This window comes from Mustela putorius, unplaced genomic scaffold (assembly GCF_011764305.1).
Source record: "Mustela putorius furo isolate JIRA1106 unplaced genomic scaffold, ASM1176430v1.1 tig00003858_pilon_pilon_pilon, whole genome shotgun sequence".
Taxonomy (NCBI): Eukaryota; Metazoa; Chordata; class Mammalia; order Carnivora; family Mustelidae; genus Mustela; species Mustela putorius.
In genome coordinates this window covers 30,627,680-30,640,560 of record NW_025422010.1, presented here as the reverse complement: position 1 = coordinate 30,640,560, position 12,881 = coordinate 30,627,680, and the positions used below count along the sequence as shown (strand labels likewise).

Sequence of the window (12,881 nt, the reverse complement as noted above, 5' to 3'; positions counted from 1 at the left end):
GTGCCCTTCATTCTCACTGCCCTGCTGTCTTGCTGTTCCCATGTCCTATTATGTTCTACTCACATTTCCTCAATTCTGAAAACCTTCCCTGGTCTATGTAGTGTGGCAGGGTGCTCCATCCTCCATTTCTGGTGTGTCACAGAAAGTGGTTTTTGCATCTAATGGAATACATCATAATTTATTGTAATATTCATTTTTTGCATGCCCATTAAATTGTATATTCTTCTAGGTGAGGATTATGATTCATCTTGGTGTTCCTAACGTAGCGTCTGGTACCTTCTATAGTAGATACTCAAGAAACGTTGAACTGAAGTATGGAGTAGATCAGTTGAGACCTTTGAATTCAATATCAAATAACAGAATGATGAATTTTTTGAAAAAATGAAATATGCAGTGAGCTAGAATCTCAAGTCAGAATACTGTCATCTGTAATGTTGGTATGTAAATTAGTAGGTGTTGTAAGGTACAGGTGATGTATAGAGAGTAGTTATTATACAAGACCAGTGCTCTAATCCCTGAGCTATAGGGCCTCATGAGAGTAGTTATTATAAACAATGTTTATTTTCTATGGCATTGCTTTTGTTTGACCCTTTTGACTATCATTCATGTTCATCACTGGTTTTTATATAATATTTGCAGTAACAGATTAGGCTTTCCAAGAAGTCAGGTTGGAATTTGGTGGACAGTATTTATATTGTATGAGCTTGGTATTTATTGCACCTAGAATAACACAGGTTCACTCTTATCCTTGAAATTTTTTTTTTAAAGTGAATTTCTTAGTAAAGTAGCAGAACTTGGAATTCATTTCCCATTAAAAACAATACTATTTGGGGGTGCCTTGGTGGCTCAGTTGGTTAAACATCTGACTCTTGATTTCAGCTCTGGTCATGAGAGCAAGCCCGACATTGAGCTCCGCTTTCAGCACAGACTCTGTCTGTCTCCCTCTGTTCCTCCTCTTGAGCATGATCTCTTTCTCTTTCAAATAAGTAAAATCTTTAAAAATATATATATATATATATATTTGTGGCACTAAGATTCTTAGACTAACTCACAAAGCCTTTTTTTCCCTTTCCTTTAATATTTTTATTGAGATTTAATTCACATACCATGTGACAATGTACAGGGTTTTGTTGGTTTTTTTTTTTTTTTAAGAATTTATTTTTAAGTAATCTCTACACCCAACAGAGAGTTCCCACTTATAACCTGCAAATCAGAGGAGTCACATGCTCTACCGACTGAGTCAACCAGGCACTCCTACAGTGTACAGTTTTTAAATATATTTACAGGATTTTGCAGCCATCACTACGATCTTTAATTTTAGATCATTTTTATCCACTCTAAAGGAAACCTCATAACCATTTCCACTTCAATCCACCCCAAGCCCTAAGCTTTGCTCTATAAATTTGGCTCTTCTGGAGATTTCATATAAACGGAACCATACAGTATATAGTCTATTTAGCTAGCTTCTTTAACTTAGCATGTTTTCAAGGGTCTTTCATGTTGTAGCATATATCAGTACTTTATTTCTTTTTCTGGCCAAGTAATATTACATGGTAGAAGTATATCATATTTTGTTTCTCTGTTCATCAGTTGAGAGACATTTGGATTTGTTTTTCCTCCTTTTTGGCTATAATGAATTACTGTGAACATTCATGTTAAAATTTTTGTGTGGCCATACATTTTCATTTCTCTTTTGTATATTCCTAGGAGTTGAATGGATGGGTTATGTGGTAACTCTGTATGGTCTTTTCAGGAATTACAGACCACTTTACATTTTCATCAGCAGTGTGTGTAAGGGTTCCCGTTTCTCCACATTTGCAGCACTTGTTTCAGTCTGTCTTTTTTTTTTTTTTTTTTCACTTACTTATTTGAGAGAAAGAATGAGCGTGCACATGGGAGTGGGGGTTGGGTGTGAGAGAGGGAAAGAGCCCGATATGGGGGCTTGATCTCACGACCCTGAGATCATGACCTGAGCCAAAATCAAGATGTTTAACCAGCTGAGTCACCCAGGCGCCCCTTGTCTTTTTTTTATTATAGCCATAATTGTAGGTGTGAAGTGTGATCTTTGTGGTTTTGATTTGCATCAAAAGTTTTTCATACTGGCAGGATAAACAGAACTATACGTTTGCAGTAAAAGCAGTATATGTCAGCTTCATATTTATTGCTAAGGGAAGGGGCTTGATTTCTTAATGGTTTTGTTCTGGAGGAATTTTTTATCTTAAATTTTAAAATTCAAGTTCTTCCCTTTCTTTGAAGCTGAAACAATTAAAAATTCATTTAGGAAAAAAATTTAAACACAAAATAAATTTTTTGAAAGCTGTTTTTGCAAAATGCAGGTTTAGTTAGAAAAGAATGAGAAAGGGGCACCTGGGTGGCTCAGTGGGTTAAGCCACTGCCTTCAGCTCAGGTCATGATCTCAGAGTCCTGGGATCGAGTCCCGCATCGGGCTCTCTGCTCAGCAGAGAGCCTGCTTCCCTCTCTCTCTCTCTGCCTGCCTCTCCATCTACTTGTGATTTCTCTCTGTCAAATAAATAAATAAAATCTTTAAAAAAAAAAAAAAGAAAAGAATGAGAGGATTATGAAAGGGATTTAAAAAAAAACAGTATTGGCTTTACCTATTTTTTTTTTAAGATTTTATTTATTTATTTGACAGACAGATCACAAGTAGGCAGAGAAGCCAGGGTGGGGGGCGTGGGTGGGGGTGGGCAGGCTCTCTGCTGAGCAGAGAGCCCATGTGCGGCGCTCAATCCCAGGACCTTGGGATCATGACCTGAGCCAAAGGCAGAGGCTTTAACCCACTGAGCCACGCAGGTGCCCATGGCTTTACCTATTGACTGACTTCTCAGGTTTACTTACCCTGATACAGTACATGTGTGCCACTGGACCCATAATTTTTGTTTTCTCTTTCATGCCTAGGAGTTTTTGTGGAGTTTTGGGGGGTTTGAGGGGCAATGTTGGTTTACTAATAGAATAAGAAGAGATTTGTTTTTACCAGCTTTGAAGTAAAATGGACAGATAAAATTGTATATATTTAAACTGTACAGTGTGATGATTTGATATATATCTACTTTGTTGAAGTTTTCACCACACTCAGTGTAATTAACACATCCATCACGTCACATAGTTTTGTGTGTGTGATGAGAACACTTAGGTCTCCTTTCAGCAAATATCAAGTACACAACACAGTATTATTAAATATAGTCAAAATGCTGTAGCTTAGATCTCCAGAGCTTATTCATCTTAAAACTGAAGGCTGGTACCCTTTGACCAGCATCTCCCCATCTCCCCCCTGACATCTCAGGTTTTGGTAACTACCATTCTGCTGTTTCTATTGAGTTCACCTTTTCCTTTTTTTTTTTTTTTTTTTTTTTTAAGATTCCACATGTAAATGAGATTATATAGTATTCATCTTTCTCTGGTTTCACTTAGCATAATATCCTCTAGGTTTATCCACTTGCAAATGCTAGAATTATCTTTTTTCTTACAGTTGAATAATATTCCTTTATATGTGTATGCACCCTATCATCTTTATCCCTTCATCTGTTGACAGAAACGTAGTTGTTTCCATATCTTGGCTGCTGTGAATAATGTTGCAGTGAGCATGGAGTGCACTCTTTGAGAATACTGATTTTCTTTCTGGGGTCAGTGTTAGATATTTGTTCTAACATCAGAAAGTCACCTTCTAGCTGTCTTCTTCCCTATTTCTCTCCTGCAAATTAGTTGGCCTACAATTTAGTTCCTATTAACAATCTCCTAATTGCCTTTCACCATAGCTTCCACTGTTCTTGACAGTACCCTTAGGCCTGAACTTCTCCTTGCCTTGTGGTTGTAACTAAAATTGACAAGTTTATGTTCTATCGGTTTTACTGCCTGCTTCTGTCAGGCAAAAATCTTTTGTGTCAGGGGTCTGTAACTAGGGATGGGGACAACGGTAAACCTTTGTTTGAGTGTTACCTCTGCTGTAGGCGTTCAGCTCTTAGTAAGAGTGAGGAGGGGTGTAGCAGCCTGTTTTCATCTCAGCTTTCCCTTTCTGATTAGAGCATCACCTCCCAAATGGGGTGCAGGGGTTGTCAGTGTCCCAGTATTCTTGGCTTGCCACATCCAAACAGAGTCTCTGTTTCACCAACAGAGGCAAAGAGTGAAGAGCCCCTGGGCCCTTAACTACACTATCCTGAGGCAGCCTTAGCAGCAGGTAACTAGGGGCAGCATCACAAATGCTGATGCCTTGCCCCTCTCAGGAAGAAAGCCCTCTGGGAGCTGCCAGGGAGTGATTCTTGTGTTCTTGGTAGTGGGAGTCTGCCTTGCTTAACTGTGAGTAGGCAGGGAGGGAACATCTTGGTTCACATACCAAATGTATTTTTCTGGAACAGATATTTCTTCATAGGTTCTTTGTCTTTAGGATCATTTCCAGAAGCTTTAAAGGGCTAGTATGGTTTTTAGAAACTGTTTTCACCAGGAGGTGGGTCAGTTGAACTCCTCAGGCTGTCATGGAAGTCAGTCTCCTCTAGGTCAGTGGTTCTGAAACAACAGTTTGAATCTTTAATCCCCTCTTTAACTCTCCCCTACATGGATCCTTCTAACTCTCCTTTGGCCCAACTTTATTTTCTTTACTGTATTCATATCTGAAATAATATTTATATGTTTTTCGTCTCCTTCCTCCTGAAATGTTAGCTTTGTGGAGGCAGGAGACCTCATTTCTTTGTTCATTTTTTAAATGTTGTATCTCCATTAATAAATTTATACTTGCCATATATCAGGGACTGCTGTGATAGCATTTCTGTAAAAGTGCTGTGAGGTTACATTCATGGTGCTGCGATGATTTTGATCTGAGAGAAGTACTATTATTGTACATCAAATCAAAGTAATACATCCTCTTGTAAGCATTGTGGCTGTACGAAACCAACCTGTGGAATCTTGTAGCCTCTTTCTAGACCACCTAGTTGGGTAATTTAAGACTTTCAGGGCTATGGCCTGGGTCATGTTATCAGATAGATACCAGGTTTCATCCACCTTCTTCTTTGGGCTCACATCACACAGCTTGCCACAGGTCGTTAAATCTTCTGGGTAGGAGATCCTGCCTATGACAGTAGAAAAAGCTTTTGACTACTACATACTTTTCTTTCTCTTTGGGAAAAGTGTGACTTCACATGTGTATGAAAGATAATAACTCTTCTCATGAGATTATTGAGAGAATTAAATGAGTTCTATTTTAATGCGTAGCATGTAATGGACATTCAATAAATGGCAGCTTTTTATATTTTTATACTTTCATATTTGCCAATTTTTTGTTTGCAATAGATACCAATTAGCTGAAGGCTTTTAGTTGCCAGTATCATTTGAATCAAATTTTTATTGAAGAACAACCTATGAGGATGCTAGAAACTAGAAATTAGGGTGAGCAATAATAACCACTAAAGGTACATAAGACATTTCTCAAAACATATTCTTTAGCAGAGAATAATTGCTTATAAATATGTTTGAACAGCATCTCAATATATCATGCTGACCCCAGAGTGCTTTATGCGGCTCAGTTGGTTAAGCAGCTGCCTTCGGCTCAGGTCATGATCCCAGCATCCTGGGATCGAGTCCCACATCGGGCTCCTTGCTCCGCAGGGAGCCTGCTTCTCCCTCTGACTCTGCCTTCCACTCTGTCTGCCTGTGCTTGCTCTCTCTCTCTCTCTTACAAATAAATAAATAAAATCTTTAAAAAAAATGTTTTAAATTAAAAAAAAAAAAAAAAATGATTCAGCGAAGAACAGTGGGACAAATGGAGAGTAGTGTTTGCCCCATACCAGTGTGTTTTGAGAAAGAAATGTGCTAAATGTGACATGTGTAATGAGATCCTACTGAGAAGTATGCATCTAGAATGTGCAATATTCTGGTGGTAATCTTTTGTGTGCCACTCTGAGGTACTATGCTGAAACTTACTTGGTGTTCCAATGTGTATCACTGGTGAAGGGGATAGGGGTAGGGGAAAATCATGCCTTGAGATTCTAGATTTCTCTTTTACTCCATCTTGATCTTCATGATAAATTAGAGATGCAGGGACATGTAGACATGGCAAGAATTGAAATCTCTCTTCTGTACCCAAAGCTGTCCTTGAACTTTTCCAGCCTTGCCTGCTTTGCCAGCTACTGTGCCCAGTTCCCTGTGCTTCAGAATTCTCCTCTCCCCCATTCCCTTAGAGCAGCTGAGTTTTAGTAATTCTTAAAAATCCCTTTCCTCACATGTGGTTATTCTTTAAAGGAGGAGGCTCAGTCATGCAAAGAAACCTCACAAGTTGATTTCATGTAGGTAGAACTAAAGAAGTGGCTCAGAACTCTGTATTAGCATTCTTTTGGGAACTTCTACAAAATTCATTAACTCTGGACCCACTTCCATAGATTATTCTCATTTAATTGATATGTAGTAGGACTGAAGTACTCTTGAAAAATCTGTTTATTCAAAAATTTCTTAGCTGAATTTTTAAAAAGATTTTATTTACTTATTTGACAAAGATCACAAGTAGGCAGAGAGACAGGCAGAGTGGGGTGGTAGGGGAAGCAGGCTCCCTGCCAAGCCGAGAGCCCAATGAAGGACTCGATTCCAGGACCCTGAGACCAGGATCTGAGCCGAAGGCAGAGGCTTTAACTCACTGAGCCACCCAGGTGCCCCTCTTAGCTGATTCTTATGTACAGAGTTGAGAAACACTAAAGTTAATGGCTTTTTGTGGATAAGCCTTCTGCCCAAAATGAAAGCTTATCTCAGTAAGTTTTTCTATCTTGTTTATGAGGTCAGCCTTGGTTATTGGTTAGAAGGAGGGAGAAAGTTCTCATCTTTTCTAGAAGGAAGAATACCCATTTTCTAGATTCCCTCTTTCACATCTCACCTCCACTAGGTGATGAAGCATAGAAGGATTCTCCCTTTCCATGTGGAAGTCTGGCAACTGCAGTTAAAAGGAGATTCCCAGTGTAGAGAATGGGCTGTTTCCCTCTGAGCCAAATATGATTTTGATTGGTTTCCAGTCTCTGAGTCTTTGGGCCACTGTTGGCAGGCTTTCCTAACCTTTTTTTGGGCCATTGGAATCCTTTGGTGGTCTGGTGAAGCTTTGGACCCCTTCTAAATTTCAGGTTTTTTTTTTTAAAATTTATTATTTTTTTTTTTTTAGATTTTTATTTATTTGACAGACCACAAGTAGACAGAGAGGCAGGCAGAAAGAGAGGGGAGGAGGAGGCAGGCTCCCTGCTGAGCAGAGAGCCCGATGTGATGCTCCATCCCAGGACTGGGATCATGACCTGAGCCGAAGGCAGAGGCTTTAACCAATGAGCCACCCAGGCGCCCCTCAAGTTCCGTATTTTAATGTGGAAAGTAAAAGACATAGCATTACAAAGGAAACCAATTATATATAAAATACAGTTGTTGATATAATGAAATTTGTATAATAAAATATGCTTCTTTACTGAGACATTAAATAACATTTAGTTGGTCTAATAACTACCATAATTTCAAAGTCATGATAAATTTAAACAATATTAAGACGTCTGGGTGGTTCAGTTAGGCATTTGCATTTGGCTCAGGTCATGATCCCAGGATTCTGGGATCAAGTCCCTCATTGGGTTGCTTGCTCAGCAGGAGTCTTCTTCTCCCTCTGCCTGCCACCACCCCAGGCATGTTCTCTCTCTCTCTCTCTCTTTCTCGCTGTCTGGCAAATAAGTAAATAAATAAACAGTATTCAAGATAGCTTTAAGAACATGTAATATAACATTGTAGCCACTCATTTCTGTTGGAGACAAACTCAAAGGTACTGATAATACTCCTGTGGTTTGTTGCCAACATTCACAATAGAAAATAATGTTCATTTAGGTTTGTGAAAACAGATATGTGATTTTTCTTATCCAAGCTCAAAGGTGCCCTAAAATCTTATATGTTGAGGGTAAGTTTATTAATATGGTAGTTTTCTTTTCACAGATGTGTGACAACTGTTTAAGATTGTGGGTGGCTCAGTCAATTTAGCATCTGACTCTTGATTTCAGCTCAGATAATGATCTCAGGGTTGTGAGATCAAGCCCCGAGTTGGGCTCCATGCTGGGCATAGAACCTAAGGTTCTTTCTCCCTCTGCCCTTTCCCCTTCCTGCTTGTGCTCTCATACTCTCAAAAAAAAGAAAAGATAAAGATTGTGGTTTTTCGTAAAAATAGTTTACCTAGCAGTATATTTCCAAAGTCCCTCCTTTGATCCTAATGCTAACATTGTAATCATCCTTTCTTATTCAGCATTAACTGAGTGTAATACCAGATTTTATGCAGAGTATTAACTAGATTGTTCTTCTCTCAACTCCAGGAATGCTAATGAAAGTGGTTTGATGTTACAGGAATACAAGCGCAAGTTAGCCAGAGTTTCCCTGGTGCGCAAAGAACTCAGGTCCCGGATCCAGAGCCTGCCAGACTTATCCCGATTGCCCAATGTCACTGGAAGCCACATGCACCTGCCCTTTGCCGGGGATATCTACAGTGAAGATTGATGACCAGTCTCTTTCCAAGGCCCAGGACTTTGCAAGAAATGGAGACAGGTTAGGTGGACAGTCCTGTAGCATTATTTTTGTATATGGTTGAGAGAATGACTAACAAAAGAAGTGACAAGTAATTTATAAAATTGTTTAAAATGTTGGTTTGTTTACTATTTTATTGGTAAGTTAATATGACTTAGTTTAAACAAAGTGATGATCTCTGTGTATTAATAAGCTCACAAATAGTGATTATTTTCAAAAGATCTTTTTGTAAATTTTTTTGATCCAGGGCCTTGTGAGAAATTCCATGTTTCTATTTCTTCGTGTATTTTCAAATATTTTTCTTTATTTTCTTCAGTATGTAATCACTGTAAAGTATGTAATTCCTAAAGGGTGAGAAGTAATCAAGAGTTGGTAGAGATTTTATTATGGTATAGTTAGGACTTGATTGTAGAAGTGACTAAATGTTCCAACTTAATCTTTACCCTTCTCCCTGACCAAAATATCAGTTCTGTGCCTCTTAATACCTTTGATTCCTTATTCCCTAGAGGTCAGTAATTTAACACTAAAGTAAGGGTCAGATTAAAGCTTAGAGGACTTTTCCACAGTAGTCCTGTAGGGGTTCCATTCCAGCTGCCAGTGTAGAATAAAAGGAATGTTAAATAGGGACCCCCTCGATCAAACTGTTTAGAATTATTTGAATAGATTAATATGGAAATGCTTTGGAAGTGTTGTAAAATTTGACCTTCTACCAAGAGGACAACTTTGATTCTGGAACTGATTGCTATTTTCAAATCAGTCTCCTTTTAACATAATGAATCCCTTTAACATAAAGCCATCTAGGGGTTTAAAAGAAATAAAATAATGATACTTTTATTATTTGCTTAGCCATTTAACTTTTAAAACAATAGTATTTTTAGCTCTAAACTCTCAACACAATATTCCTTGAAGTTCAGTAAAGTAACCTGGAACATTTTTAATGTTTCCTTAAAGTTTTTGAATGACTGTATATTTGGAAATTAAGCAGTGCTACACTACAGGGTAGATCTGGCAAATGCTATATTTGTATATTTAGAATTACCAAAACAAATGTACTTTTACCTTTTATTTCTAACCCTGTGTGTTAGAGCAGTTGCATGCTCTCCTGCTTTCTTTTTAAATCACATTGTTAAGCTGTGGATTTGTACTCAATAATGACTTAGGATAAACATTATTTTCATTCATTACATATTAGACATTTTTCTTTTCCTTGTAAGCAGATTCAAGCTAGGTAGTTAATAAAACATCTGTTAAATCCCACAAGCCAATTATGTCTCACTAGTCTGAATGGCTTCACTCTTTTGTTCTCAATATTAGAAATTATAGTTAAAATGAATTTATATGTGAAGGAGAAGGCAAATATTTATTTTCAGTACCCAGTAGTTCTGAAAACAGTGCTTTTAACCGTTTGACCTCTCTTCAAAACATAGACACATATTAGTAGTCCCCATACATATATGGCTTATATTCCAGTCTTCTAGTCAACTTTGGGACTCTGGGCACATTTTCTCACAGAAACAATAGTAGTTAGGTTCCCTGTAAACACTATCACAGAAAGCTCACCTGGGAACCTAATCCACTTAACCACGAGTGTACTTAACTTGTAATGTGGTTGACAAATTACTAATAGATCCTGACCAGCATTTGTAACATCACTCTAACTAAGGAAATGGTGTGCAGCAGCCAGACTCACACATTGAGGTGTATGTCTGTCTGTCTTGTGTACCTCTGTCCCTAGGTGTAGGATATGTAAGAAGATTTAGCATGGGGGTAGTGGGGTAACCAGTGCACAATTATAAAAACCTAGTTAATACCTGTTAGAAAAGTATACCATGTAAGTTAGTTTATCTTGTTAAAGTGAAAGCAAAAACTTGTATATTAATTTATTTTCAACGTCTTGATCTTATTTATGATCTGCTAAAATGGTGACTTACCCATTCAAAATATATTTTTTTTCCATTTAAAACTAATTTATAAACTATGTACTCCTGGGAAGATTTGAATTATTAGAAGTTTGTTGAAATATTTTCACCATTTAAGACAGACTTCTGACTTAGGTACTGATTTTAATGCCAGTATCTGTTCTAAATATTTATGATAAAAATGCATTATTTTTTTAAAGAGCTTGATGCGATTTGTGATAAGTGATAGTACTCAACCTGAATCCTACCCCCAGTCCCACCCTTTGACCAGTCCTCCACAAACCTTTAGCTGTTGGTTAATTCACTAACTGTAAACACAAATACTATGGTCTGGTTTAGAAGTTATCTTTTCAGCCTTACGATAGTTAACTTGGTAAGCCTTAGCAGCAAATCGTCTTCCTTTCTAAAAGGTAGACTTAGATTTTCTCAAGAAATGGGGTAAGATAGGGTACTGTAATACCAAATTGTAAATCATGAGCATTTTCTCCACTGTGTTTGTACATGAGGCAAATCATGCATCTTTGAGTGCAGTTTGGCCTGGCCCCTCGAGAGAAAAGCATGTCCCCACACTTGCAGTAGGGGTACTGTGGTTTGAATGGATACCATCACTCTTTTCTCCACAAACAGTGCAGAGAGCTGTCTGGAGTGGCAATTTGAACAGCTTCCCTGGCGTTCCCTCTGCTCCTTCCATCACTACAGTAAGTAAAATAACCACCTGGGGGAACCCGGGAGTCTGAGAAAATCAGCTGTGCTCAGTAGCCAGCCTCCCCCTCTAGGAAAACCAGTCCAGATGCAGCTATTTTGGTCCCTCTTCTCACAAGCACTCTGAATCAGGGTTTTTCTATAAGAATTCCTTCAGAATCAGCAAAAGCTAGGATGACCTGGTTATCTTGATTTTGCAAAATTAAAAGAACAAAACTAGGTTGTCAGTTGTCACTGCAGATGAGCAGATCGTCAATTAAAGTAGAGTTATTGAACTGGCTCTGAGAAAAAACTCAAAAGTACAAATTAATTGGAAAGTTAGAATGCCCTTTCTGAATTTTCCATTCTAAAAATTTGTATTATATGAAATAAAATAAAGCTACAAAACTGCTTTGTATTCTATTAAGAAATAGCTCCTAAAAGATGTAGTCTTGTTTCATAGTTGTTGCACTATATCAAAGCTTTTTAAAGTGTAAACCCAGTTCTTCTCTGTATAGAAAGGGAGCATTGTGTTACTGAATTTATTTATACAGAGCATTTGTTGCCATCTGTAATTCCAGCCATCTGCACACGAGTCTGTTCTGAGGTGGCAATAGCACATGGGAAGATGAAGTTTCCCTGTTTATTTACCCCTTTTTCTTTGCCTGTATCTGATGACAATATAAGATGTTCTTAATAAAGTTTTATGTTGTTTTTGAAATGTGTAGATGATTTCTCTGAATCTGGTTAATTGAATGTGGGGTAGGAGGGGACAAATCAATGGGCTGGGAAGGAAGCAGAGTACTGGAAGTACTCAGTGACTTTTTGGTGGAGAAACTGTTAAAGGAGATTCCTTTGGCTTGGCCAGTGGTTCCCAAACTTGAGCGAACATCAGGATTATCTGGAAGGCGATTAAACTACTGATCACTGGGCCCTGCTCCCAGAGCTTCTGGGGTAAGGCCTGATAGTTTAGATTTTTGACAGTTTGATGCTAATGCCACTGAGTTGAGGGAGGGACCACATTGTTGACAACCACGACTCTAGACGGCCTTTGAAGTCCATGATGTACTTCACAATGTGTAATTCCAGGTAAGGAGAGAATAAGATATGGGTTTTGTAGCTCATTCTTCAACAAATTCCTTATGGGGAGAGAATGAGATCACCTCTTCTTTTGTGGCCTACCATACAGTAATGCCGCAGTGCTTTTGCATGAATAGATTCATTTGGTACTTCGCACTTCAGGAGCACAGGTCTTCACCGCATCTTGAATTTAAAACAGAATTGGGGAATACTAAAATCTGTGGGAGCCTCTAGGGCATTATTTGCCAAACTTCTTTGAGAAGACTCACTTGGGACATTTTCAGAAAGTGCACTTAACTACTGAATCAGAATTTTCTGTGATTCTTATTGTCTAAAAATTGAGGAAATGTCCTCTGACCACTGCTCCTGGTTCTCTATTCCTGTAAGTCTTCTGGTCACTTTATCTGAATCCAGGTGCTTCCCATTCCCACTCCAGTTTTCCCCCTTTGAAGTAGCAGGTTTTATACAGTGGAACCTATATCCAAAGATGCTGTTTCAGAAGATTTGGGATCTGGGGCACCTGGGTGGCTCAGTGGGTTAAGGCCTCTGCTTTCGGCTCAGGTCATGATCCCAGGGTCCTAGGATCGAGCCCCTCATCAGGCTCTCTGCTGGGCAGGGAGCCTGCTTCCTCCTCTCTCTCTGCCTGCCTCTCTGCATACTTGTGATCTCTGTCTG

At 38.6% G+C, this 12,881-nt stretch overlaps 1 protein-coding gene across 3 annotated transcripts in view; it reads left to right on the top strand.

The window, feature by feature from the left end:
- RPRD1A (regulation of nuclear pre-mRNA domain containing 1A) overlaps positions 1-11,847 on the top strand; it is a 77,150-nt gene extending 65,303 nt beyond the window's left edge. For 2 of the 3 annotated variants that reach the window (XM_004752289.3, XM_045065518.1), the window contains exon 7: positions 8,350-11,847. In XM_004752289.3, the coding sequence (XP_004752346.1) occupies positions 8,350-8,499 (150 nt within the window). In that variant the 3' untranslated portion in view covers positions 8,500-11,847. The remainder of the gene's footprint in view (positions 1-8,349) is intronic. The other variant, XM_004752290.3, reaches the window with a different exon arrangement.
- The last annotated feature ends 1,034 nt before the right edge of the window (positions 11,848-12,881 follow it).